Raw genomic sequence first — 27546 nt, forward strand, 5'->3', positions numbered from 1 at the left:
CCCCCGTTGCGCCCAAAGCTTTACGGGCGAAAAATAGGGGCATCCCCAAAACTCCTAAAATGCATAGAAATGTATTTTTAGATCCGAAAACTGTATTGTGCACTATGTGGGCATGGCAGTTTCCTTGCAGCAGACTGTTTTTTTTTTTTTTTTTGCAGGTTAGTGAAAACGAAGTTATGGATATCGTAATTAACATTTGTGTTGTTGGCACTGAGTACGGTCTCGTGATCCATTGACAAGCCAAATTTCTTAAGGGAATGTTGCAGGAGAGCTACAATTCCAGCAGCTGACTCGTCTGCATTCTCTATGAAGTCCAGCATTTTGTTGGTGACCCCAGACTCTGGACTCAATTTATTCGAGGCACCGGTCTATATGGAGAAAGGGATGGGTGACGTTAAGATCTTGAGCACATCACCCCACTGCCTTTGAACCCAGGACTTGTTTCAACAATGCCTCTTGCTTTGTTCTCCTCAAAGTCATTTTCTTCACCATTTTGGAATCACATAAAAAGCCTGTGTCCACAGTCAACACTATTGTAGCTCTGGCCACGTTTTACTGTGTGGTATACCTGTGTCACCTCAGCTGCAGTAATTTAGAAGGTAGGCGTGCGATCATGTCAAATTATTGCTTTAATTTTGGTATCACAATCAATCAATAGATAGTATATATTTGCAGTAGGACAATTTATTCAGTGTTTATTTGCTGTTAATCTGTTAGGAATACAGTGCCTTGCAAAAGTATTCGGCCCCCTTGAATCTTGCAACCTTTCGCCACATTTCAGGCTTCAAACATAAAGATATGAAATTTAATTTTTTTGTCAAGAATCAACAACAACTGGGACTCAATCGTGAAGTGGAACATTTATTGGATAATTTAAACTTTTTTAACAAATAAAAAAACTGAAAAGTGGGGCGTGCAATATTATTCGGCCCCTTTACTTTCAGTGCAGCAAACTCACTCCAGAAGTTCAGTGAGGATCTCTGAATGATCCAATGTTGTCCTAAATGACCGATGATGATAAATAGAATCCACCTGTGTGTAATCAAGTCTCCGTATAAATGCACCTGCTCTGTGATAGTCTCAGGGTTCTGTTTAAAGTGCAGAGAGCATTATGAAAACCAAGGAACACACCAGGCAGGTCCGAGATACTGTTGTGGAGAAGTTTAAAGCCGGATTTGGATACAAAAAGATTTCCCAAGCTTTAAACATCTCAAGGAGCACTGTGCAAGCCATCATATTGAAATGGAAGGAGCATCAGACCACTGCAAATCTACCAAGACCCGGCCGTCCTTCCAAACTTTCTTCTCAAACAAGGAGAAAACTGATCAGAGATGCAGCCAAGAGGCCCATGATCACTCTGGATGAACTGCAGAGATCTACAGCTGAGATGGGAGAGTCTGTCCATAGGACAACAATCAGTCGTACACTGCACAAATCTGGCCTTTATGGAAGAGTGGCAAGAAGAAAGCCATTTCTCAAAGATAGCCATAAAAAGTCTCGTTTAAAGTTTGCCACAAGCCACCTGGGAGACACACCAAACATGTGGAAGAAGGTGCTCTGGTCAGATGAAACCAAAATTGAACTTTTTGGCCACAATGCAAAACGATATGTTTGGCGTAAAAGCAACACAGCTCATCACCCTGAACACACCATCCCCACTGTCAAACATGGTGGTGGCAGCATCATGGCTTGGGCCTGCTTTTCTTCAGCAGGGACAAGGAAGATGGTTAAAATTGACGGGAAGATGGATGCAGCCAAATACAGGAACATTCTGGAAGAAAACCTGTTGGTATCTGCACAAGACCTGAGACTGGGACGGAGATTTATCTTCCAACAGGACAATGATCCAAAACAAAGTCAAATCTACAATGGAATGGTTCAAAAATAAACGTATCCAGGTGTTAGAATGGCCAAGTCAAAGTCCAGACCTGAATCCAATCGAGAATCTGTGGAAAGAGCTGAAGACTGCTGTTCACAAACACTCTCCATCCAACCTCACTGAGCTCGAGCTGTTTTGCAAGGAAGAATGGGCAAGAATGTCAGTCTCTCGATGTGCAAAACTGATAGAAACATACCCCAAGCGACTTGCAGCTGTAATTGGAGCAAAAGGTGGCGCTACAAAGTATTAACGCAAGGGGGCCGAATAATATTGCACGCCCCACTTTTCAGTTTTTTATTTGTTAAAAAAGTTTAAATTATCCAATAAATTTTGTTCCACTTCACGATTGTGTCCCACTTGTTGTTGATTCTTGACAAAAAATTAAAATTTTATATCTTTATGTTTGAAGCCTGAAATGTTGCGAAAGGTTGCAAGGTTCAAGGGGGCCGAATACTTTTGCAAGGCACTGTAATAATGGCGAGCATTAGTTAGCATAACAAAATGTTCTTTATGGGTACATAAATCCATTCCATATTGATTGATAATAAATGCATGTTTAAAAAAAAAAAAAAAAAAAAATCAACATTCCTGAAAATAATCAACCCTAGTAGCAACTGAAATAGCCTAGCTATGCTCCTATCAATGCAAGATGTATGAAGGTAAATATAAATATAGCCTATATGTTATCCATATACAAGAGCATAATAACATACCAAATCAAGCTCAGGGGATTTTTCAGGTACAAAGAATTGTGACCAAGGCTCTTCTGGGATCTTATATTCCGTTTGTGGAGACCCCCTGCAGCATGCTGTTTCACACCTCCGTGAGACACTGCAAAAACTTTCCTGCCTGCCTTGCAGTTCATTTTATAATCATAATCAGTGAATATCGAGCCACTCCATTTTTTGGAGACGTTTCCTCTTTTGAGGATGAGGTGGGGTGTCCTGACTCCTGAGCGTCTGCTTTTGGAGACATCTCTGATTTGAAAATGCGCGGGGCGGTGCACTGAGCAGAGCGAGCGAGGTAACTAGGCAACGAACCCGGAAGTGGCGCGCAGTGCTAGGCAGACAGATAACCATCTTGCGGTCTTTGAGATCACCTGCCCTTTTTGTTGGCTCAGTGTTCACTCATGAGCGCAGGTATGTGTTTGTGTGTGACAGACGTGCATTGGCTGGGCGCACCGCCGCCCAACCCCTCCCCGACGCCAGAGCCGCGGGTCGAACGGGGTCGCCCGGGACAATTGTGAATTACGGAATAAACTGCATTCTGTATTGGTTCGATACGGAACGCAACTTTTAATTCCCAATTACGGAACGGTTCCATATTTCAAGGGACGGGTGGCAAGCCTAGTCTTGAGTCATATAAAAACATATTTATTTTCATGGAAAACCATTGAATAACACTGAATACAACATGATTGATCATTCAAGAGTCAATAAAACTTATTTGGAACACCAAAATCAGAAATATTCCACATAGATGTCCCAGAAAACAGGAATCCAAAGCAATGGCTGGTGTTCACCCCCCCCCCCCAAACTGAGGAGTCAACACAGCTGTTTACATAACAAAAAAAATGACAATCCCACAAAAGGGCTGGATGTCAAAAGCCCTTCATAATGTTTAACATGGACGCTAATGGTGGCATATACAAATCTCAAAAATGAGGGCTTGGCCATTATGGCTTCGTATTCAGTTAAGTCTAAAGTCTAGCTTACATTACAGAACCTTAAAATGTTGTTTCAGAAACAGTACTTTAAAAAAACGCACCTTTTAAACAGACAACTGCATGTAATGGAGTAAAGCATCACAGAAGTAAAGCAGGCATACTGCAACCAAAAACACTAATACTTCAACTAAACTTTTCTTAAAAAACAGTTAAATTTTTATACTAAAATTTCAACATAAAAAAAAAAACAATCTGTACATGTATTTACAGGAAAATAGTGACTATAATACAAGTTTAACTGGCCGTTCTGGGTGAAAGGAATCCAACACATTCAGTTCCGTCGAGATCCAAAATGGCAGACAAAACACTAACGAAGCGAGCAGTTCAGCCATGTTAGAGTGTCTGCGTAAAAACATCCATTTTCATTCTTTTTTTTGCATTTTTTCCCCCAACTTCAATGTATCCATTGAATAAATCCATCCATTGAATAAATCTTTCTTTCCTGCGCCGTTCCCAATGACAGACAGCAGCTGCTCAGTCTGAAGGCAAGAGGTCATGCAAGCGAAAGCGCTCTCGGATGTGTGGTCGGACGTCGTCGTTCTAAGAAAAAAGCGACAAAGAAAAAAAAGAAAAAAAAAGATTTACAGTGGTACCTCTACATACGAAGTTAATTCATTTCCCAGAAGAATACACACTGGCTAGGTTCATACCGCAGGTCTTAATGCATAATTCCCATTTTTGTTGTTGTCATATCTGTTTTTTGGCGTGTCCGTTCCGACTGCCTTTGTCCATTGAGCCCGTTCAAGTATCACGCATGCGTAGGAATTCGCAGTCCAACATGCGTTGAGCAAACTGACCAGCATGCGAAGAGGCATCAAAACAAATAACTACGCACTGTGCATGCAAATATTGCTCATTTTGAGCACTGTAAGAAAACGAGCATTATCAGGCTTATCCTTTTCTTCATTGTATTTTTTTTATGACTGTGGTCAAGCCCGCCTCCTGCCTAGTAAAAGCACTAACGCTAATGAAAAGGTACATCGCTGCCATCTTGGGTGCCGCTCTTGCTCTTTGCTGACGTAATTGCTGCATAATTTCAGAAAAACACGAAAAAAACGGATTCGTGATGTTATGTCCTATCTCTTAGAGGTTAGATCTTGTGCCCGAACCCGATTAACATTTTGGGCCCGACCCGAAGCCCAAAAATGTTAAGCATTCACGTTCGGGTCGGGCCACCGCGCCGGACTATTTAAAAAAAAAAAAAAAAAAAAAAAAAAAAGACGATAAAACCGAGAGCAGGCTCTCTCTATTGTGCATTTGCTTTTGCACGCACATGAACGCTGTGGCCCACGGTTATTTTTTTTAATATTATACTTTCCCAGTGTTATTTCATTGTGTAAATGCTTTTATAATGATCATAAAAATATGTAGACTATTTAAACATTAAGAAAACTTGCGTTTTTTTTCCTGCCAACTGAGAATTCGTTACGAAGGACACTTTTATTTATGCACACGAAGGTAACAGAAATGTGATCCTTTTGAATCTTCTGTCTGCAAAACCCAACGTTTTTTTTTGTTTTTGTTTTTTTATATTAAACTTTCCCGGCGTTATTTGGTTGTGTAAATGCTTTTATAATGATCATAAAAATATAATAATAATATAAAAAGTTTTTGCAAAGGGGGCCAGATTTGGTGTGGTAAAAATGTGGGGGGGCTGACCTTGGCTGACGTCCTTTATGTAGAACAATATATTTAAGCAAATTTTAGCAAGCCATTCCATGTGTCACATTTGCTTTATTATTTTTTTTTCATTAATAATTTCAACAATCTCACAACTAGCCTTTGTGGCGTTCTCTTTCGGCTATCGGGCTCTTGTGAAATACTGCAGCTGTAAAATTAAACTAGCTTCAAGTTGCTTGAATTTCTCGCTACGTATCTTCTCTGTAATCTTGTTGTACATGTCAGCATGTCTTGTTTGGTAATATCGCCTCACATTGAACTCTTTTAAAACAGCGACTATCTCTTTGCAAATGAGGCAGACACAGTTGTTGCGTATTTTAGTGAAGAAATATTCCAATTTCCACCTATCCTTGAAGCGTCTGCCGTCGCAGTCAACTTCTTTTTTGTTGTTGATTGTTGCCATTTTAGAAAATTGGGAATAAAGGGTCACCCGGGGTAATGTTGCTTAGAGTGCTGCTGCCTTTTAGTGGGTAAATGAGGAGCAGCATTTCGTGTGTAAGCTACTTCATATGCTAGTAGCGGTACTGCTGACCAACTTATTAAGTCAGTGTGCGGACCAGACGTTATTGATTTTATGACAGAGACTGGGGGCCGGATGAAATCTGACCAAGGGCCCCATTTGGCCCCCGGGCCGGACTTTGGACATGGCTGATCTAGACTATTTAAACATTATGAAAACTTGTTTTTTCCTGCCAACTGAGAATTCGTTATGAAGGACACTTTTATCTATGCACACAAAGGTAACAGAAATGTGATCCTTTTGAATCTTCTCTGTGTGTCTGCAAAACCCAAGGTTTTTTTTTTTTTATATTAAACTTTCCCGGCGTTATTTGGTTGTGTAAATGCTTTTGTAATGATCATAAAAATATGTAGACTATTTAAACATTAAGAAAACTTGCGTTTTTTTCCTGCCAACTGAGAATTCGTTACGAAGGACACTTTTATTTATGCACGCAAAGGTAACAGAAATGTGATCCTTTTGAATCATCTCCTCTGTGTGTCTGCAAAACCCAAGGTTTTTTTTTTATATTAAACTTTCCCAGCGTTATTTGGTTGTGTAAATGCTTTTATAATGATCATAAAAATATGTAGACTATTTAAACATTAAGAAAACGTTTTTTTCTGCCAACTCGAAGAAATGAAAATAAATTGCTGCTGCTGTGTTTTTTTTAACGTTTTTTCTGCCAACTCGAAGAAATGAAAATAAATTGCTGCTGCTGTGTTTTTTTTCTTCGCGTCACTCCAACAAAAAAAAATAATAAAATAAAAACTTCGGGTTTTTCGGGCTGGGCCTGCAAAACTAGTTAATTGATTGTGCTCGGGCGGGTCGGGCTTCAATACCAGCGGGCCGTGTCGGGTCGGGCTGGATTTTTTAGGCCCGATCTAACCTCTATTGCACATATATAGTGGGCTAGGCCTACATTTTACTTTTGTTCTACATTGCAATTTAGTTGATGTTTTGTTTGCAACTGAACTCATCCCTGGATTGATATTAGTTGTTGCCTCATGATTCACGAAAAATATGCTTTGCTTTAGAATTTTAATGCATCCCAGGCTTTAATGCATCGCCGAATCGAACCGAATCGTGACCCTCTGAATCGAATCGAGGCCCTCCGAATTGTAGTCGAATCGAATCGTGAGGGCAGTGCCGATGCACACCTCTAGTATGAACCCAGCCTATAATTCCATTAATTCGTTCCACAGCCCAAAAACCTACACAAATTCTTAATAAATACTGCTGGTAGTATTGCAAATAGCAGTTACACGTAGCAAAACAAATAAACTATGAATAACAATACCTACAGTGCTGCCCAAAAGTATTGGCACCCCTGCAATTTTGTCAGATAATGCTCAAATTGCTCCCAGAAAACGATTGCATTTACAAATGCTTTGGGAGTAATATCTTCATTTATTTTGCTTGCAATGAAAAAAAAAAAACCAAGAACAAAAGATAATGAACAAAAATTTAATCATTATCATTTGATACAAAACTCCAAAAATGGGTCGGAAAAAATAACTGCAAACAACCGCTTCCGGTATCCACCAATGACTTTCTTACAATGCTCTGCTTGAATTTTGCCTATTCTTCTTTGGCCAACTGCTCCGGGTCTCTGAGATTTGAATGGTGCATTCTCCAAACTGCCATTTTTAAAATCTCTCAACAGGTGTTCTATGGGATTCAGGTCTGGGCTCATTGCTGGCCACTTTATAAGCCTACAGTGCTTCCTCTCAAACCATTTTCTAGTGCTTTTTGAAGTGTGTTTTGGGTCATTGTCCTGCTGGAAGACCCATGAACTCTGAGGGAGACCCAGCTTTCTCACACTGGGCCCTACATTATGCTGCAAAATTTGTTGGTAGTCTTCAGTGTAGCTCCCATTAAGGCAGAATAAAGAAATAAATGATTCTTTGATCTGGGTGTGTAATGTTAAGCGTTTAATTTCTTTGATATGGGGTGTGAATTAAAGTTCTCTGCCGCGAGTTGGCAGAGGTCACTATGAAGCGTTACATCGGGTTATTAGATGACAAACACCTACAGTCCCTGACAAAAGTCTTGTCGCTTATCCATTTTGTAGAAACAATTGCTAATAACCTGACTTTTAATTATTCAATTGGTTTCAGAAATGGCTCATATGAAAGCTAAGACCCTCCCAAATGATGTTGAATGTACAAAAATATATTTGTTTCACTGAAAAAAAGATTTATCATTTAATGAAGACATAAAGGTCAAATTTTGGCAAGACAAAAGTTTTGTCGCCTACATAAAGTATTTTTCTGAGTGAATCTCTGATCCATGCGGGCTCCAGTAGGTCTCCTGCAATATTTGCAGCGACTGTGGTGTAATTCAATGGAAGATTCATCTGAAAAAAAAATCCACCTTTTGCCACAAAACAGTGAAGTTTGGTGGTGGCAAAATCATGGTCTGGGGTTACATCCAGTATGGGGGTGTGCGAGAGATCTGCAGGGTGGAAGGCAACATAAATAGTCTGAAATATCAACAAATCTTAGCTGCCTCTTACATTCCTAACCATAAAAAGGTACAAATTCTGCAGCAGGATGGTGCCCCATCGCATACTTCAATCTCTACCTCAAAGTTCCTCAAGGCAAAGAAGATCAAGATCCTCCAGGACTGGCCAGCCCAGTCACGAGGCATGAACTGGATGAAAGAGGAAGCATGGAAGACGAAACCCAAGAATGTTGATGAACTCTGGGAGGCATGCAAGACTGCTTTGATGTTCCTGATGACGTCATCAATAAATTGTATGAATCCTTGCCGAACGGCATGGATGCAGTCCTTCAAGCCCATGGAAGTCATACAAAATATTAAATTTGAATCTCACAGCACCACTACTTCATTCGCTTATGTTGTGTAACATATTATTGTATTTGAAGTACTTTTTTTTGGTTCAATTTTCACACTACTTTCTGTAGGCAACTAAACTTTTGTATTGCCAAAATTTGACCTTTACGTCTTCAAAAATATATTTAACTGAAAAAAGATTTATTTAAATTTTTTCTCAGTTAAATATATTTTTGTACATTCAACATCATTTGGAAGGGTCTTAGCTTTCATATGAGCCATTTCTGAAACCAATTGAATAATTTAAAGTCAGATTATTGGCAATTGTTTCTACAAAATGGATAAGCGACAAGACTTTTGTCAGGGAGTGTAGAGTACAGAAAACTTGTCCGTACCTTTGATTAAGATCAACAAGGAAACATCTGAAGTACATAGTGCATTGAAGAATTGAAGCTGAACTAATTTCTTTTGGAGTAAAGCGGCCAATGAGGTAATTTAGTTTGTGTTATTTGTTAGTTTGCGTTAACCAACTTAGTTTCTGTTAGTTAGTGTAGTTATGTATTCATGTTGTGTTTTGTGTTTCTGTGTGAATATAATTCGACTTCATGTATATATTTATCTGTGTTGGTGTGAAAATGAAAATGATCCGACTTAATATATTTATCTGATCTGACTTCATGTATATTTTTATCTGTATTGTTTAGTTCTCACGGCAGTCACGGCAAATCAAGTTCTGTGATTAAAGCCCGTAAAAGAGAAACAACTTGGTTCATGATTTCGACTCGAGAGGGAATTACATTCAGACTTCATAATGCCATGCACACGGTCAAGCAGTCCAGTGCCCGAGGCAGCAAAGCAACCCCAAAACATCAGGGAAACTCCACCATGTTTGATTGTGGGGACAGTGTTCTTTTCTTTGGAGGCCTCTTTTTTTCCTGTAAACCATGTTGATGCCTTTCCCCAAAAAGCTCTACTTTTGTCTCATCTGAACAGAGAACATTCTTCCAAAACGTTTTTGACTTTCTCAGGTAAATTTTGGCAAACTCCAGTCTGTCATTTTTATGTCTCTGGGTCAGAAGTGGGGTCGTCCTGGGTATCCTACCATGGAGTCCCTTTTCATTCAGACGCCGATGGATATTCCGGGTTGACACTGTTGTACCCTCAGACTGCAGGACAGCTTGAACTTGTTTGGATGTTAGTCGAGGTTCTTAATCCACCATCCGCATAATCTTTCGTTGAAATCTCTTGCCAATTTTTCTTTTCAGTCCACATCTAGGGAGGTTAGCCACAGTGCCATGGGCTTTACACTTATTGATGACACTGTGCATGGTGGACACAGGAACATTCAGATCTTTGGAGATCGACTTGTAGCCTTGAGATTGCCCATGCTTCCTCACAATTTTCCTTCTCAAGTCCTCTTCTTTCCTCCATGCTCAATGTTGTACACACAAGGACACAGGACAGAGGTTTGAATCAACTTTAATCCAGTTTAACAGGCTGCAAGTGTGATTTAGTTGTTGCCACCACATCTTATGTGCTACAGGTAAGTAAGAGGTGCTGTTAATTCCAAAAATTCACAAAGCATCTTTTGATTTTTCCAAAGGGTGGCAATAGTTTTGTCTTGTCCATTTTTGGAGTTATGTGTAAAATGATAATGATTCATTTTTTCCCCCTATTCTCTTTTGTGTTTTTTCATTGTAAGCAAAATAAATGAAGATATTACTACCAAAGCATTTGTAATTGCAATCATTTTCTGGGAGAAATTTAGCATTATCTGACAGAATTCCACAGGTGCCAATACTTTTGGCCAGGACTGTATAAGAATGTAACGAATCGGGTTCTAATGTGGCGGATGTGTTTTGCGTGGTGTACTTGAACGCACCACGTGACTGACGTGACTAGAGTGAGAGGACTTTTTACTTTCACTTTTCATGTTCAACAGCGGCGGACTGTAGGCATGTTGTGTTGCATCAGTTCTGAAATCAATGATTAAAAACTTGATGAAGCTGGCGATTTCTTTGGCGAGGTTACCACAATAATTATTGCCACTTCAACTTCTAAAGACTGGTGAACGGAGGTCGAACGAGGACCGTCGAGATCGTACATATTCTACAGCCGTATTGTCCGACTCCTACACAACGCTCATTTTCTATCATTTCCATCTTCATTTCAATGGTGAGCCTCACCTTTTCCCGCCGAGAGTCCGCCGTTCATCAGTCTTGCGGGAAAACAAACTGCGGCGCTGTCATAAATCGTCATATTTCGAGCATGTCGTCGGATGTAGAAACAAATGGCGAGTCAAATTATACGTCGGATGTCGAAAAGATCGTGTGTCGAGGTACCACTGTACAGCTAAAGCCCCGTGAAAGAACTTTGTGTTGACTCCTACCAGCTCCACCAGCTTCTCCAGGAAAGGAACCAGCTTGAGAAGCTCATTGTCATTGCGATCAACAAACCAGCTCTCGATTGGGATCCCGTTGGACAGCTGATCATACGACGACACAACAGTGAAAATCAGATGTGTGAGAATTTTTCAGGTGTTTTCTCCACTGTCTTTTAAAAACATGTTCCGCAATCACTGACACAAACACACAAAAAGAAATCACGGTGGTTACCTGATAAGCAAAAGCTTGCGGTGAGTTGTCGATTATTATAGTCTTGGAGAGATCCCGTCCCAAAATGTTGAGGTCTTTAATATAATTTCCTTGGACGCAAACGCAGTGCTCGCGAAACAAACGGTGCCTAAAATTTTGAAAAACAATTAATCCTTTTTAAAATTTTGCACTTTCATCATCTTCAAATATTTTATATAAATTCACAACAATCGAGAGCAACTGTTTCTTCAATTTCAACATATTTAAAAAAAATTTTTTTAAAATTGCAGTAACCGCTTTTGGTAATTAAAAATCTTTTTACCTCATTTCCTATTTAACTCAAATTTGTAGGGGTAGAGAAGAGAAAGGGTCAAAAGTCAAAGAGGTCAGCAATATTTTGATGCTTTAAATTTGGCTGCTTAGGCAGACGTCTGCTCGCTGAGAGTGCTTCTCTTGTTTTATATTGGATTTAAACATTTATAAGGCAAATGACTATTTTTTTGGTACTTAAAAAAATTAACCTCACTCATAGAGACAATCTAAAAAAATTAAGATATCACACTGTATGATTTTTAAAATAATTTATTTGTAATTTACTGGGGTTCATAAGTATTTGTACCCCTGAGAATTAGCTATAATTATGACACTCAAAGAGTTGTCAGTCTACCTTAAAAAAAGTCCACCATTACCCCATGGGTAATGGTGGACTAACCCACCTACCACCCATTTGAGCTCATTATTGTCACCTGTGCACCCCGAAATTAGCCATAATCCAACTATTACCACAGGCAAGACGAGAGCTTTCAATGGACAAGATGGAGAAAAAAATTGTTCAGCTCCACAAAGCTGGCAAAGGCTATGGGACAATTGGAAAGCAGCTAGGTGAGAATAAATCAACAGTTGCAGCAATTAGAAAATGGAAAAGGCTAAACGTGACAGATAATCTACCTTGGACAGGGGCTCTATGTAAAATTTCTCCTCGTGGAGCATTACTCATGATGAGAAAAGTGAGGGCTCAGCCTAGAACTACACGGCAGAAGCTGGTCAATGACCTGAAGACAGCTGGATGCACAGTTTCAAAGGCTACTGTCAATAGAACACTACTGAGCCATGGTTTAAAATCATGCATTGCTCAGAAGGTTCCCCTGTTGAAGCCAGTACGTGTGAAGTTTGCCAGGGACCATCTGAATCTGCAGAGGGGTCAAGGGGGAAAGTCATGTGGTCAGATGAGACCAAAGTACAACTTTTGGGTGCAAACTTTGTCGTGTGAGGGACAAAAAGAAGGATGAGTAAAATCCCAAGAACACCATCCCCGTTTTGAAGTATGGGGGTGGAAACCGCATGCTTTGGGGCTGCTTTTCGGCAAAGGGGACAAGATGACTGTACTGAATAAAGCAGAGGATGAATAGGTGAAACGTATCGACAGATTTTGAGCCACAACCTCCTTCCCTCAGTCAGAGACTTGAAGATGAGTCGTGGTTGGATCTTCCAACATGACAATGATCTGAAGCACACAGCCAAGCTGAACAAGGAGTGCTCGCGTAAAAAGGATATAAAGGTTTTGGCGAGGCCTTGCCAGTCCCCAGACCTCAATCCAAAAGAAAATCTTTGGATTGAGCTAAAACTGTGTTTCTCAACGACAGCCCAGAAACCTGACAGATCTAGAGAAGATTTATTTGGTGGAATGGGCCAAAATCCCCGTTTCCATATGTGAAAACCTGGTAAAGAACAACAAAGCTTCTGCACTATATATTAGCACTGATTTTCTCAGGAGTAAAAATACTTATAAACCCCAGTAAAATACAAATAAATTATTGAAAAGTCATACAATGCAAGTTCCGGATTTTTTTTTTTTTTAGATTACCGTAATTTTCGGACCATAGACCCCACTCACATGACGTCACAACCATGCCTCCGCGCCATATTGTCCGTCAGCTCGTCGTGTTTACGCATTACCGCTACGTAAATTCCTCCTATTATGGCGTGTTTTTCTGCTCGTTAACATTAATAATCAAAATGGTGAAGGCGTGTGTGGCGGTTGGTTGCAGTAACAGACAAGATAGACGGCGAGACTTGAAATTCTACCGTATTCCGAGAGACCCGGAGAGGAGAGCGAGATGGACTGCTGCAATTCGACGAGAAAACTGGGCACCAAACGATCACCACAGATTATGTAGTAGTCATTTTATATCTGGTAAGATGCATTTAATATACAGTGCCTTGCAAAAGTATTCGGCCCCCTTGAATCTTGCAACCTTTCGCCACATTTCAGGCTTCAAACATAAAGATATGAAATTTAATTTTTTTGTCAAGAATCAACAACAAGTGGGACACAATCATGAAGTGGAACAACATTTATTGGATAATTTAAACTTTTTTAACAAATAAAAAACTGAAAAGTGGGGCGTGCAATATTATTCGGCCCCTTTACTTTCAGTGCAGCAAACTCACTCCAGAAGTTCAGTGAGGATCTCTGAATGATCCAATGTTGTCCTAAATGACCGATGATGATAAATAGAATCCACCTGTGTGTAATCAAGTCTCCGTATAAATGCACCTGCTCTGTGATAGTCTCAGGGTTCTGTTTAAAGTGCAGAGAGCATTATGAAAACCAAGGAACACACCAGGCAGGTCCGAGATACTGTTGTGGAGAAGTTTAAAGCCGGATTTGGATACAAAAAGATTTCCCAAGCTTTAAACATCTATCTCAAGGAGCACTGTGCAAGCCATCATATTGAAATGGAAGGAGCATCAGACCACTGCAAATCTACCAAGACCCGGCCGTCCTTCCAAACTTTCTTCTCAAACAAGGAGAAAACTGATCAGAGATGCAGCCAAGAGGCCCATGGTCACTCTGGATGAACTGCAGAGATCTACAGCTGAGGTGGGAGAGTCTGTCCATAGGACAACAATCAATGGCAAGAAGAAAGCCATTTCTCAAAGATATCCATAAAAAGTCTCGTTTAAAGTTTGCCACAAGCCACCTGGGAGACACACCAAACATGTGGAAGAAGGTGCTCTGGTCAGATGAAACCAAAATTGAACTTTTTGGCCACAATGCAAAACGATATGTTTGGCGTAAAAGCAACACAGCTCATCACCCTGAACACACCATCCCCACTGTCAAACATGGTGGTGGCAGCATCATGGTTTGGGCCTGCTTTTCTTCAGCAGGGACAGGGAAGATGGTTAAAATTGACGGGAAGATGGATGCAGCCAAATACAGGAACATTCTGGAAGAAAACCTGTTGGTATCTGCACAAGACCTGAGACTGGGACGGAGATTTATCTTCCAACAGGACAATGATCCAAAACATAAAGCCAAATCTACAATGGAATGGTTAAAAAATAAACATATTCAGGTGTTAGAATGGCCAAGTCAAAGTCCAGACCTGAATCCAATCGAGAATCTGTGGAAAGAGCTGAAGACTGCTGTTCACAAACACTCTCCATCCAACCTCACTGAGCTCGAGCTGTTTTGCAAGGAAGAATGGGCAAGAATGTCAGTCTCTCGATGTGCAAAACTGATAGAAACATACCCCAAGCAACTTGCAGCTGTAATTGGAGCAAAAGGTGGCGCTACAAAGTATTTACGCAAGGGGGCCGAATAATATTGCACGCCCCACTTTTCAGTTTTTTATTTGTTAAAAAAGTTTAAATTATCCAATAAATGTTGTTCCACTTCACGATTGTGTCCCACTTGTTGATTCTTGACAAAAAATTAAAACGTTATATCTTTATGTTTGAAGCCTGAAATGTGGCGAAAGGTTGCAAGGTTCAAGGGGGCCGAATACTTTTGCAAGGCACTGTATATCTAGAGGGTTTTGGGCTGACAAGCACAATTAAGATCATTGCGAGGCTAATCGCCGACAACATACAGTTCCAAATTCAAGATGTTTATTTCTTCCGCCATCATTATTTTTTGAATAATATTTAGCTGGTACCAAGTGAAAGAAGCTGGCCTCGTCTCCGGATCATCAGTTAAACAGAGGTGTCCAAACTTTTTGCAAAGGGGGCCAGATTTGGTGTGGTAAAAATGTGGGGGGCTACCTTGGCTGATTTACGTAGAACAATATATTTCAACAAATTTTAGCAAGCCCTTCTGTGTGTCACATTTGCTTTATTATTATTTTTTTAATTCATAATTTCAATAATCTTGCCTTTGTGGTGTTCTCTTTCGACACTCAGGCTCTTCCGAAATACTGCTGCTGTGAAATTAAACTAGCTTCAAGTTGCTATAATTTCTCGCTGCGTATCTTCCCTGTAATGTTGTACATGTCAGCGTGTCTTGTTTGGTAATATCGCACCACATCGAACTCTTTGAAAACAACGACTGTCTCTTTGCAAATGAGGCAGACACAGTTATTGCGTAATTTACTGATGAAATAGTCCAATATCCACCTATCCTTGAAGCGTCGGCCATCACAGTCAACTTTTTTTTTTTTATTGATTGTCCCCATTTTAGAAAATTCGAAGTAAAGGGTCACACGGGGTAATGTTGCTTAGAGTGCTGCTCTTAAAGTTTTTCAAAGTTTCGTGAGAATAGGCTGAGTTTCTGTGGACAAGATAGTTGTAGATATCAGGGTAGCAGATGTCAGGCAGAGACGGCAAAGACAGCGGCTCGAAAAATATTGATTTAGGCATCAAATATGGATCTGGCGAATGGATAGACTGAAGCTTTTCCACATAACGCCTTTTATTCAACGCATCCAATGAGTTTACAGCGTCTGAAAGCACCGGGACTTCCATGAATTGCACTATAAATTGCACGACAAATTGAAACCATTGAGAATACGGATAAATAATGACGGACAATATGGCGGCCGGATACAGCGACACCTCATTTTATTACGTTGGTGAGTGGGGTCTACAAGGCACACCTGACTAGAAGCCGCCACCCATCAAATTTCACACGAAGACGGCATTTGTTCATAGATAAGCCGCAGCTTTCCTCACTGCATTATGGAATATTTACAACATAAGATTTTAACCGGTAACACTTTATTTGACAGCGGCATCATAAGACCGTCATAAAATCACCATGAAGCTTTGACCCAAATGGTTGCAAAGCTTAATTGTTTCAAGAAGCTTCATTTGCCCATCACTGCTCCATTGGGGGAGACAGTCAACCTCTACTGTCAACGCTGTTGTGGTCTAACATGCCCCCTAGCATGCATTTTAGCACTACAGATGTAAATAACAAAAAAATTCATGTTCTGTGCTAATTATTTCTTCAGTTACTGTTCCAGTTGTTTCATTAATTGCTACTTCTGGTATCTTGGAAACACATTTGACATTGGTGCCATGAGTATCAATGAATGCTTATGACGGATGTCATTTTATGTCATCCGGCAAATTACCCTATTGACCCAAACATTAGACTGTTTTTTGCATTGAAATAAGACTGAAAAGTGGGGGTCGTCTTATATTCGCGGTCTAGACGTTATACACATTCACGATGCTAGATAGCGCCAGATATCATTGAAGCGATGTTCTGTTATGACAAATCTCAGCTACTCTCAAGTTTAACCAGTTTGCATTATTTTATTGCAATGTTTTTCCTTATTCAGATTTGTTCAAGACTAGTTACAATTAGACTTCACTTTGATGGTTAATGCAGTTATTGCAATTTTGTTGTTTTATCATAATAGATTGGTTTATTTACATTTCAAAAACCAGAAGCCATTCATTTACGAATGTGATTGCACTTTAGTTTACATATTTAAATGTTCAGATATTAAGATTTGAATGAGGCAAAATAACATGCTTTTTCACTCAAATATATTGTTATAATGTTTCAGATGTAATGTATTATTATAAGACGACCCCCTCTTTTTCAAGACTCAAGTTTGAAAAAAGACTTTTTGAACACCAAATTAATTTTTATACAGAAAATAATTACAGTACATCCAAAACAAATGATTATAACAATATATTTGAGTGAAAGAGCATGTTATTTTGCGTCATTCAAATCTTAATATCTGAACATTTAAATATCTAAAGTGCAATCACATTCGTAAATGACTGGCTTCTGGTTTTTGAAATGTAAATAAACCAATCTATTGTGATAAAACAACAAAATTGCAATAACTGCATTAACCATTAAAGTGAGGTCTAACTGTAACTGTAGTCTTGAAACAAATCTGAATGAGGAAAAACATTGCAATAAAATGAGAGCAGCTGAGATCTATCATGACAGAACATCGCTTCAATGATATCTGGCGCCATCTAGCGTCGTGAATGGGGAGAGCAGCTGAGATCCGTCATAACAGAACATCGCTTCAATGATATCTGGCGCCATCTAGCATCGTGAATGGGGAGAGCAGCTGAGATCCGTCATAACAGAACATCGCTTCAATGATATCTGGCGCCATCTAGCATCGTGAATGGGTATACTGTCCAGACCGCGCATATAGACCCTACTCACCTACGTCACAAAATGGGCGTGTCGCTGTTTCCGGCCGCCATATTGTACCTCTTTTTCAGACCTATTCTCATTGTTTTCAATTAGTCGAGCAAGTTATAGAGCAATTCATGGAAGCCCCGGTGTTATCTGACACTGTAAACTCATTGGATCCGTTGCATAAAAGGCGTTACGTGGAAAAGCTTCAGTTTATCCATTCGCCAGATCCGTATTTGATGCCTAAATCGATGTTTTTCGACCCGCTGGCTTCGCCTGACATCTGATATCCTAATATTTACAACTATCTTGTCCACACAAAATCAGCCTATTCTCACGAAAGTTTGAAAAACTTTAAGAGCTTGGAGGCTTATAAATGCTACGTTGCTGGTTGGGTGAAACAGGTCCTCGTACACGAAAATTCAGCAGGAATCTTGTGCTCGGAAGGTGAGTTACGAAATTTTCAATTCAAAATCTTTTGTTCTTGCTAACATCCACTGTCAAGTCTAATGTATTTCATGTCATTTGTCGATGGAGCTAGGGCTTTTAATGTTTATATGGTTTAGCGATAGCACTCACTACATACATACGTGTATGTTGTCGGCGATTAGCCTAGCAATGATCTTAATTGTGGTTGTCAGCCCAAAACCCTCTAAATATATATTAAATGCATCTTACCAGATATAAAATGACTACTACATAATCTGTGGTAGTCGTTTGGAGCCCAGTTTTCGCGTCGAATTGCAGCAGCCCATCTCGCTCTTCTCTCCGGGTCCCTCGGAATCCGGTAAAACTTCAAGTCTCTCCGTCTATCTTCTCTGTTATTGCAACCGACCGCCACACACGACTTCACCATTTTGAGTATTAATGTTGACGAGCAGTAAAACGTGCAATAATAGGAGGAATTTACGAAGCGCTAATGCATTTATATGACGAGTATCCGGACAACATGGTGCGGGGGCGTGGCTGTGACGTCACGTGAGTAGGGTCTATACAGTAAGACGACCCCCTCTTTTTCAGGCTTATTTCAATGCAAAAAAAACCAAAACAAAACAAAAAAAAAACAGTCATATTTGGGCCAATACGGTACTTATGTTCCAATTTGCTAATATGCTTTGAATAAATAAAAATCCTGTTCAGTGGGAAAACTTTTTTTTTCAAACCCAGATCTCAAAAGTAACACATTTTAGAGGTGTAACTGCAATACTGTGAAACCGTGATATTTTGGCTTAATGTTATCATACCGTCAGAATCTCATACCAGTCATCATCATATTTTTTATATTAAATATTTTAAATGAATAAATACAACAACAAATTATTAAGTTTACGTGGATTAAAAACACTCAGGTTATGGTTACTCTTTCCCTGCCACTGACAACACTAGACATTCAATTCATTTTAACAGGGAATGCGCCTCTTTCAGTGCCATTGACAGTGCTAGACTTCCAATCCATTGGACAGACCCAATCGAAAACGGATTGAATGTCTAACATCGTCAATGGCAGCCATTGAGTTCAATAAAAACGCATCACTGACCTGACCAGCTGCTTTTTGGGGTCGAGGATGTTGAGCAACTTGTCGGCATACACTTTCTTCGATGCCGTGAATAGGATAATCTGAGATATGATACGAGTTGTAAACGTGATGGCTAAACCAAGGGTGGCTTTGGTGAACCCTAGAAATCTTACCTCATACATTTGCGACATGCGCTCGAGGAACTCTCGGAAAAACGGCCTTAATCGCACATACACCTGCAAGACAAAATTTAAATAGGTAACCACAACAAGAATGAATTTTAAAAAGCACAAACTGATAGCGGGAAGTTCCTACTTGGTATATTACATCTTGAAAAAGTACAGGGAACGTCAGTGCCGCGTCTTCCAGCTCGTTCAAACTACAGTGAACTAGAGTTTCGTCCTAAAAGAACAGTCGAGTCCAAGCAATGAAAAACTTATCCACTGGCTTCCTAAGGCAACATAGACTGCTGGCTGCTCACCAAGTCGAGGACAAGCGAAAACTCGGGCGTGCTGCGTGTCTTTAACGGTAGCGCCGGTTTGCGCGTTAGCTGCTCTTCTGTCAATGGTGGCACGTGCTTGATGAAGAAGTATCTGAAAAACATGACACAAAACAATTAGTCCCCAATCCGATTGGGTGATGTCATTTTCAGAGGATCGGAATGGGGTAAAAAAAGCTGTTGTCACAGATTTTTACCTATTATCTCAAGTTGATGAACTGTTTGCAAGCTTACAGGGTGCAAAGATTTTTTTCCATCATTGAACTGGCTAATGCATATTACCAGTTGCCTCTTCATGAAGACAGCAGAGACCTCACTGCGTTTATCACACACAAGGGACTGTTCAGATTACGCAGGGTTCCTTACGGCCTTGCATCTGCCCCCTCAGCTTTCCAGAAAATGATGGCTAACATCCTCAGTGGTCAACCCAGTGTCCAGGATTATTTGGATGCTCCGACTGTTTATGGCAACACTTCTGAAGAACATGACCAGCACCTCACCGCTGTACTCCACACGCTGAAAGAGGCTGGGGCTGGTGCTCAATGAGAACAAATGCCACTTCAGGAAAACCTCCCTACGCTTCCTGGGTCACACTATTACTACAAGACCGCATTGATGCAGTTCTGAAAGCTCCGCCGACATCTGATGCTGCTGCCTTGAGATTATTCCTGGGTCTAGTCTCCTGGTACTCAAAGTTTCTGCCTAACTTTGCAACAGTTGTGGGCCCTTATGCGCGCTTGTGCTTGCAACAAGGATAGGTTTACATGGACTTCTGCAAAACAATGCAGTTTTGAAAAGTAAAACAACTTCTTGTAAGCAGTCCTGCAGTTGCCCTTCTTGATCCCTCCTTGCGACCTGTGATTTCCACAGATGAAAGAGACTACAGCCTTGGAGCTGTCTTTGCACAAGTTCAGCCTGATGGCACAGAGAAGCCAGTGGCTTTAGCATCGCGGACGCTGACTGAAACCGAGAGAAAATATTCAATTGGAAATGGAGAACCTCCCTGTCGGGTCGTCGCTTTACTCTCGGCACAGATCACCAGGCGCTAACGACGCTGCTCAGCACAAAAGGAATCGGTTGTGCTGGGATGCGCGTGGCCCGCTGGTCAGCACGTCTGCTCTGTTTTAATTATGACATTGTCTATCGACCAGGTTCTCAGAACTAAACTGCAAATAGTCTTTCACATCTAACACTACCTGGGCCTTCTGACTCTTTTCCAGACGTCGAACCTGAAATGGTGGCTCAAATTGCTGCTGCTCTGAGCTCCCTTCCAGTGGCAGGGTTTGACTTTGCTTTCTTGTCTTGTCCTTCGCATGCAAATTGGGAGTGGTTGGCCTCCCTCTGCTAAATCAAGTAGTAGTAGTATACTGACCTCATACTACAAAATCAGAAATGAGCTCTCAGTTAAAGAGAACTACATTCACAGAGGCTCAAGACTGGCCGCTCCACTTTCATTATGACCAGTGTTGTTAATAACGGCGTTACAATATAACGGCGTTACTAACGGCGTTATTTTTTTCAGCAATGAGTAATCTAATTAATTACTTTTCTCATCTTGGCAACGCCGTTACCGTTACTGAGGCGGGAAAGGCGTGCGTTACTATGCGTTACTAAGTTGGTTGAATAAAAAAAGTCAGAGAGAAATGGACTCACGGGGACGAGAGCAGAGCAGCAGTGGGGAAGACGCCGTTGCAACCGCGATGCTAGGTGGCTCCAATAATACCTGACGCCTACGCCCACATGACACGGTAGATATCATATTATAGAACTAGATGCAAAAACTGACACAGCTGCATTGCCAACATGTTTTAAGGACTACATGCGTTAGTAAACAGCCGCCATCTTAAAGCAGTAGACCTCTCAGGAAGGCCCTGATGTAGAGATCCTTCCTAGTGAACCTAAGTATTTTTTTTTTTTTTTTTTTTTTTTAAATCTAAAATGCTTCTAAATCGGCAAAATCTTAACTTAAATCTATCTTTAAATGATGAAACAGTTTTAAAACTTACACATGTTTAAAGTAGACAGAAGGGAACTAATGCAATAACGGGAGCAATTTTAACAACTTTAACGGTTGATTCACAACTTTAAATGACTTCCACACATAGCAAAGGTTACTAGCTAGTTATCGCAATACCCTTGTGTCTAGTTAAGTGGAGGGTAAAGAATTGGGCTAGGGCCAATTGTCCCCCAAATCCTTTAAACTTCACATTGTGTGACCTGTTTTTTTGTTGTTGTTGTTGTTGTTGTTGTTTTTTTTTTGAGAAAAAAAACAAAATTATCACTAGTTACTTTGCCAAGTAACTAATTACTCTTACATTCAGGTAACTGAGTTACTAACACAATTACTTTTTGGGAGAAGTAATTTGTAACTGTAATTAATTACTATTTTAAAGTAAAATTAACAACACTGCATATACTGTATATAGATATAACTAGATGCAAAATGACAGACACGGCACTAGATGCGTTAGTAAACAGCCGCCATCTTAAAGCAGTAGACCTTTTATTACGGCTCTGTTGTAGAGAACCTTCCTAACGAACCTAAGTAACTTTTTATCTAAAATACTTCTAAATCGGCAAAATCTTGACTTGAATCTATCTTTAAATGATGAAATAGTTTTAAAACTTTCATTTGTCAAAAGTAGAGAGAAGGGAACTAATGCAATAATGGGAGCAATTTTAACAACTTTTAACAGTTGATTCAGGGTGAAGGGTAAATTAGGGTAAAGAATTGGGCTGGGCCAATTGTACCAAAAACCTTCACAAAAAAACTTAGCATTAACACATAGTGTGGCCAATGTTTTTTTTTTTTTTTTTTTAAGGAAAAAAAAAAGTAATTATCACCAATTACTTTGCCAAGTAACTAATTACTCTTACATTCAGGTAATTGAGTTACTAACGCAATTACTTTTTGGGAGAAGTAATTTGTAACTATAATTAATTACTTTTTTTCAGTAAGATTAACAACACTGATTATGACACACACTGATTACACTTGCTCATGAAAGTCATCAAGGGATCGCACGAAGCAGCGCTTGCGCGACCTCTACTGGTGGCCACAAATGGACTCACAAGTACAATCTTGCATTGCCTTATGTGTTCTCTGCCAGGCTATAGACCCTACCCACCAACGTCACAAAACCACGTGCTCGCTGTATGGTTCCGCCCACTTGTCCGTCATTTTGACTCTGTATTAGCATTGGTTTCAAGTGATCGAGGAATTTAAAATGCATTTCATGGAAGACCCGGTGCTTTCGGATGCCGTAAACTCACTGGATGTGTTGCATAAAAGGCGTTATGTGGAAAAGCTTCGTTCTATACAGTCGCCAGATCCATATTTGATGCCTAAATCGATGATTTTTGACCGGCTGCCTTCGCCGTCTCTGCCTGACCCTGATATTTACAACTATCTTGTCCACACAAAATCAGACTATTCTCACGAAAGTTTGAAAAACTTTAAGAGCTTGGAGGCTTATAAATGCTACGTTGCTGGTTGGGTCCTCGTACACGAAAATTCGGCAGGAATCTTGTGCTCGGAAGGTGAGTTACGAAATTTTCAATTCAAAATCTTTTGTTCTTGCTAACATCCACTGTCAAGTCTAATGTATTTCATGTCATTTGTCAATGGAGCTAGGGCTTTTAATGTTTATATGGATTAGCGATAGCACTCTCAATACATACATACGTGTATGTTGTCGGCGATTAGCCTAGCAATGATCTTAATTGTGGTTGTCAGCCCAAAACCCTCTAAATATATATTAAATGCATCTTACCAGATATAAAATGACTACTACATAATCTGTGGTAATCGTTTGGAGCCCAGTTTTCTCGTCGAATTGCAGCAGCCCATCTCGCTCTCTCCTCTCCGTGTCTCTCGGAATCCGGTAGAACTTCAAGTCTCTCCGTCTATCTTCTCTGTTATTGCAACCGACCGCCACACACGCCTTCACCATTTTGATTATTAATGTTAACGAGCAGAAAAACACGCCGTAAATAGGAGGAATGTACGTAGCCGTAACAGGTCAACACGATGTGTTGACGGACAAGTGGGCGGCACCAGTCAGGAGAGCGGAGTTGTGACGTCACGTGGGTAGGGTCTATTGATAAATCGACCTCTACTCACCCTGGCCCCTTGCAACCTGTTCAACTGCCAGATAAAAAGTAACCATTGCTTTTATTTTGGTACGAGCGTCTTGGAGGACGTAGTGCTTTAGACTTTCACACGTGATAAAGAATGCATTTTCGCACGCAAAGAAGAATGTTTATCCACGCAAAGAAGTCATGTAACCGAGTGAATGAGCAAGAAAAAAAAATTACCACTTCAAACCTTTTGATTAGAGATGTCCCGATTCGATCACGTAATCGGAAATTGGGCAGATCGCTCCGTTTATCAGAGGATCTGAATCGGGTGAAAATTATCGGGTTTGTGTTTTTAATTAAAAAATATATATTTGTTTCTCTGCATCAGCACAGCCTCTGAGGCCATGTCTACCTGTAGAACGGAATTTGGCAAAAAGCAATTTGTGTACAGTTTGGCCTATCATCCACGCGCATATTTTGGGCATTGAAAACAAGGGTTCTTAAAACCTACATCCAACGGATTGTGGTGCCATCATGTGGACACTGATAACCAAAGATTTAACTGTGGAAACATCACTGACTGTGTACAAACTTTGTTCCTACGCCACACGAGACCAATGTTTACATCGTTTACGTTTAGATCTATCAGACAGGTTCTTTTTGATTCAATTATTTATTATTTTTTTTTTAAACAAACTCTCGAAGTGCTTCATATTGAAAAACACATGCAAAGGATGGGGGTACTATGGACAATAATTTTTCGCGCATTTTTATGAATGTACTTAAAAACTAATGCTGTTGGCTGTGGAAGCTTTTTTTTTTTTTTAACGAACGAGCTGGTGTGGACGTAATAATTCATGTACAATTTTTCATTATGTCATTTAAAACACACTATCTTTGCATGTTCTAATCGTGATAATATCTAACGCCGTCAATGGCAAGAAATGAGTCAAGCTCCAGTTTTATACTTACGGATCGAATACCTCCCAGTCTTCTTCGTACGACGGCTCTGCGGGGGCGGAGGGTAACGTGTGTGGATAGCTGCCATCTGGCAAACAACCAGGTGGAGCTGTTGGAGATGTACTTGTATTAGCACGTGTATAGGTAGAAAAAAACAGGTTGACTGTACTATAAGCAATGCTGACCCGTTAACGAGGGCATGTCGCTTTCAGTTACTATCTCGCCGTCCTGTACTGTGGCGTCGGCGCTCATCTGCAGCCTGGTGGACAACAGGGGGGCGCCGTGACAAGCGCCCATGCCCTCAGAGGACGTCAGCGTGCTACTAGGCATTTCCTCTGCTTGCTCTATGTCCAGCTGCTTCATGATCTCCTCCGCCTCCACCGCTTGGCCGGGAGAGTCGGAACCTGGCGTAGCTGCAATCAAGTGTACACAGATGTTGCTACAGAGTGGATGTTGAAGAACTTGCAAGTTGTTGAGCTGTCACATCGACTATCAGATTAGTTGACAACTACTTTGATAATCGATCGTAATTAGCGTAATTAACGTAATTAGCTTAAAAGTTGTCCAAGAACTTTTTTGGGGGGTAAATATTCTTTTATTTTTCTGATCATTTTCTTTCATTTGTATTATCTTTAAGCAACACTTGGTAAATTTTTAGTTTTGGTGATTTTAGCGGTGCCGGTGTACGAAAGCGGTAGTGTTTTGACTTAAGGAAGACTGTTTCCCATGAAGATCAGCACTGCATTTCCCATGAGGACCAGCGAACCCCCGCACATTGTCGTTAAATCATAATCTCTCTCCCAATCGCCTGCCAATGGATTAAACAACATTTTTGTTTCCAGCGGCTCTGTGAATGATGAATGGTAATTAGGTAATGAATCCAGTTGTGGCTAAACAATAGCACATGACTCCTAGCAACCGTGTCGCTTGGTGTGGCTAATCCACAGAATTCCCGCGAAAGCGTTTGCATAGACTTCCGTCTTTATAATGTATGGAGAAAAGGATAAGTGATTTATACCGTAAAGCAGTCGGCACATTTGTAGTTTTGTGTGTGGCAGGGTTCCTGTCACCATCCTCAAAATTACTTACTGCCAGTGAAAGCGATACAGACCCCCTCATCATGGAAAAGAGGTGTCATTCAACTAGTGTCAGCAGACATATCACAAATGTTATGAAAATATTTCATAAAGGTTGAAAAGTTACCTAGTGTTGCTTTAAATCATATTCTGCTTTTTGTTCATTAAAAAAAACAGAAAAAAAGAAAAACAGTACTTTATTTTTATATTGATTAAATTAAAAAATATATTTTTCTACTTCACTGAAAACGAAAAAGTAAATATTCTGTTTTTGTTCATCAAAAACAGTAAATACTTTAATCTTTTAATGTTAAAAAATTTCATTTATTGAAAAAAAAAATAACAATTTTAATAGTGTAAATATAATACATTTTTCTATTTTTTTATTTTCAATTTTAAAAAAGTAAACATTTTTAAATCACTTTTAATTAATATATTAAATAAATGGGGACAAAAATATTCTAATTTTGATTACATTTTAAAGCTTTTTTATGAAAAAGGGGAAAAAAGCTCAGATTTTAGTAGTCCTCCATGAAAGCAATCTTTATGATGAATGAAAATGAGATTTGCAAACATCTCTTGCTTTGGAAAACGAGCAGAGGTGGGTAGAGTAACATTACTTCAAAATAATATTACTCAAGTAGTCATCCAAAAAATTGTACTCAAGTACAGGTAAAAAAGTATTTGGTGAAAAGAATACTCAAGTAATGAGTAACATTGTGAGTAACTGCTTATATTTTTGTTGGATTTTTTTTTTTTTTAAACAATTATATTTTTCTGAGCACAAAGTTATCTATAATTATAATGATTCTGTACAAGAACCCATTACATAATCACATTAAGCCAAAGATTCACACAAACACACACACAAAAAAAATCATTGAATTCCGATAGAAAACAAAAAATACATAATTGCAGCATTATTCTTCCAAAGAGCATGATCGCCCTCTGGTGGAGGCAATATTTACGAGTTTGAATAGTGAAGAGTTCCTTCATAATTACCATTTTGAAATTAAAAGGGATCATATCTCCTATTTTCTGTGGTCAATCGCTGCCAAATAAAAACCGAGAGGTTAAAATCCACGCTTTCGTGTCATATTGAGGGCAGCACTCTATAACAAATACTTCATTTTATTCGGTGCTTTAAAGACACATGATTGAACAGGCTGGCGTGACGCGAGAACGGCAAGCTTGTGTCTGATTGGTATAATAAAGTCATGTGATTATCGTTGCAACATCTCATTGGTGAAATGGGTAGAGCTACCCCGGTAATACACCAGACACGTCTCTCTTCTTGGCATCGTTGGCAAAAAACAAAAAAAAATAAATCTAATATGTAGAATAAAGAGGACCAATGTAACACCTCTTGTGTAGCCCAAAGTTAGGAGTAAGAGTAGCCTTTTTTTCTTCACAAATCTACTCAAGTAAAAAGTATAGCTTAGTAAAACTAATCTTAGAGGTAAGTTTTTCTCTAAAAGTTACTCAAGTAAATGTAACGGAGTACGTGTAACGTGTCACTACGCACCTCTGACAATGAGCAGTAAAAAGTAAATAGCATGCTTTATTATATGAGCCGATAAGTCAACCTTTCACAACACTAATTGGTGATTAGTTGAAAAATAATCGTTCGAGACAGCCCTTGTTTATTACCCTATTATTGCCCTTTTACCAGTTTTGGTTGTTGGTGAAAAAAAGTTGAAGACAGGAGAGAGGATGGTTCCCAGCAGCGTGGTGTGTGGCGGACTGCTCGCCGTCTCCACTGAAGCTTCCAGTTTGCCATTAGGTTTCAAGGGTTTGCTGTTGCACGTTATCGCATCTAAAACATGAGAAAAAGGAA

General features: G+C 39.8%; 1 protein-coding gene across 1 annotated transcript in view; it reads right to left on the bottom strand.

Moving 5' to 3' along the window:
* Positions 1–2443: 2443 nt before the first annotated feature.
* ctdspl2a (CTD (carboxy-terminal domain, RNA polymerase II, polypeptide A) small phosphatase like 2a) overlaps positions 2444–27546 on the bottom strand; it is a 28186-nt gene continuing 3083 nt past the window's right edge. The window contains exons 4-13 of the mRNA XM_057837294.1: positions 27379–27525; positions 24819–25046; positions 24646–24742; positions 19576–19687; positions 19410–19496; positions 19268–19330; positions 19116–19195; positions 11199–11325; positions 10973–11068; positions 2444–4145 (exon numbers count right to left, since the gene is read on the bottom strand). Coding sequence (XP_057693277.1) covers positions 4080–4145; positions 10973–11068; positions 11199–11325; positions 19116–19195; positions 19268–19330; positions 19410–19496; positions 19576–19687; positions 24646–24742; positions 24819–25046; positions 27379–27525 — 1103 coding nt within the window. The 3' untranslated portion in view covers positions 2444–4079. The remainder of the gene's footprint in view (positions 4146–10972; positions 11069–11198; positions 11326–19115; positions 19196–19267; positions 19331–19409; positions 19497–19575; positions 19688–24645; positions 24743–24818; positions 25047–27378; positions 27526–27546) is intronic.

The sequence above is a fragment of the Corythoichthys intestinalis genome, chromosome 5 (genome assembly GCF_030265065.1).
Source record: "Corythoichthys intestinalis isolate RoL2023-P3 chromosome 5, ASM3026506v1, whole genome shotgun sequence".
NCBI lineage: Eukaryota > Metazoa > Chordata > Actinopteri > Syngnathiformes > Syngnathidae > Corythoichthys > Corythoichthys intestinalis.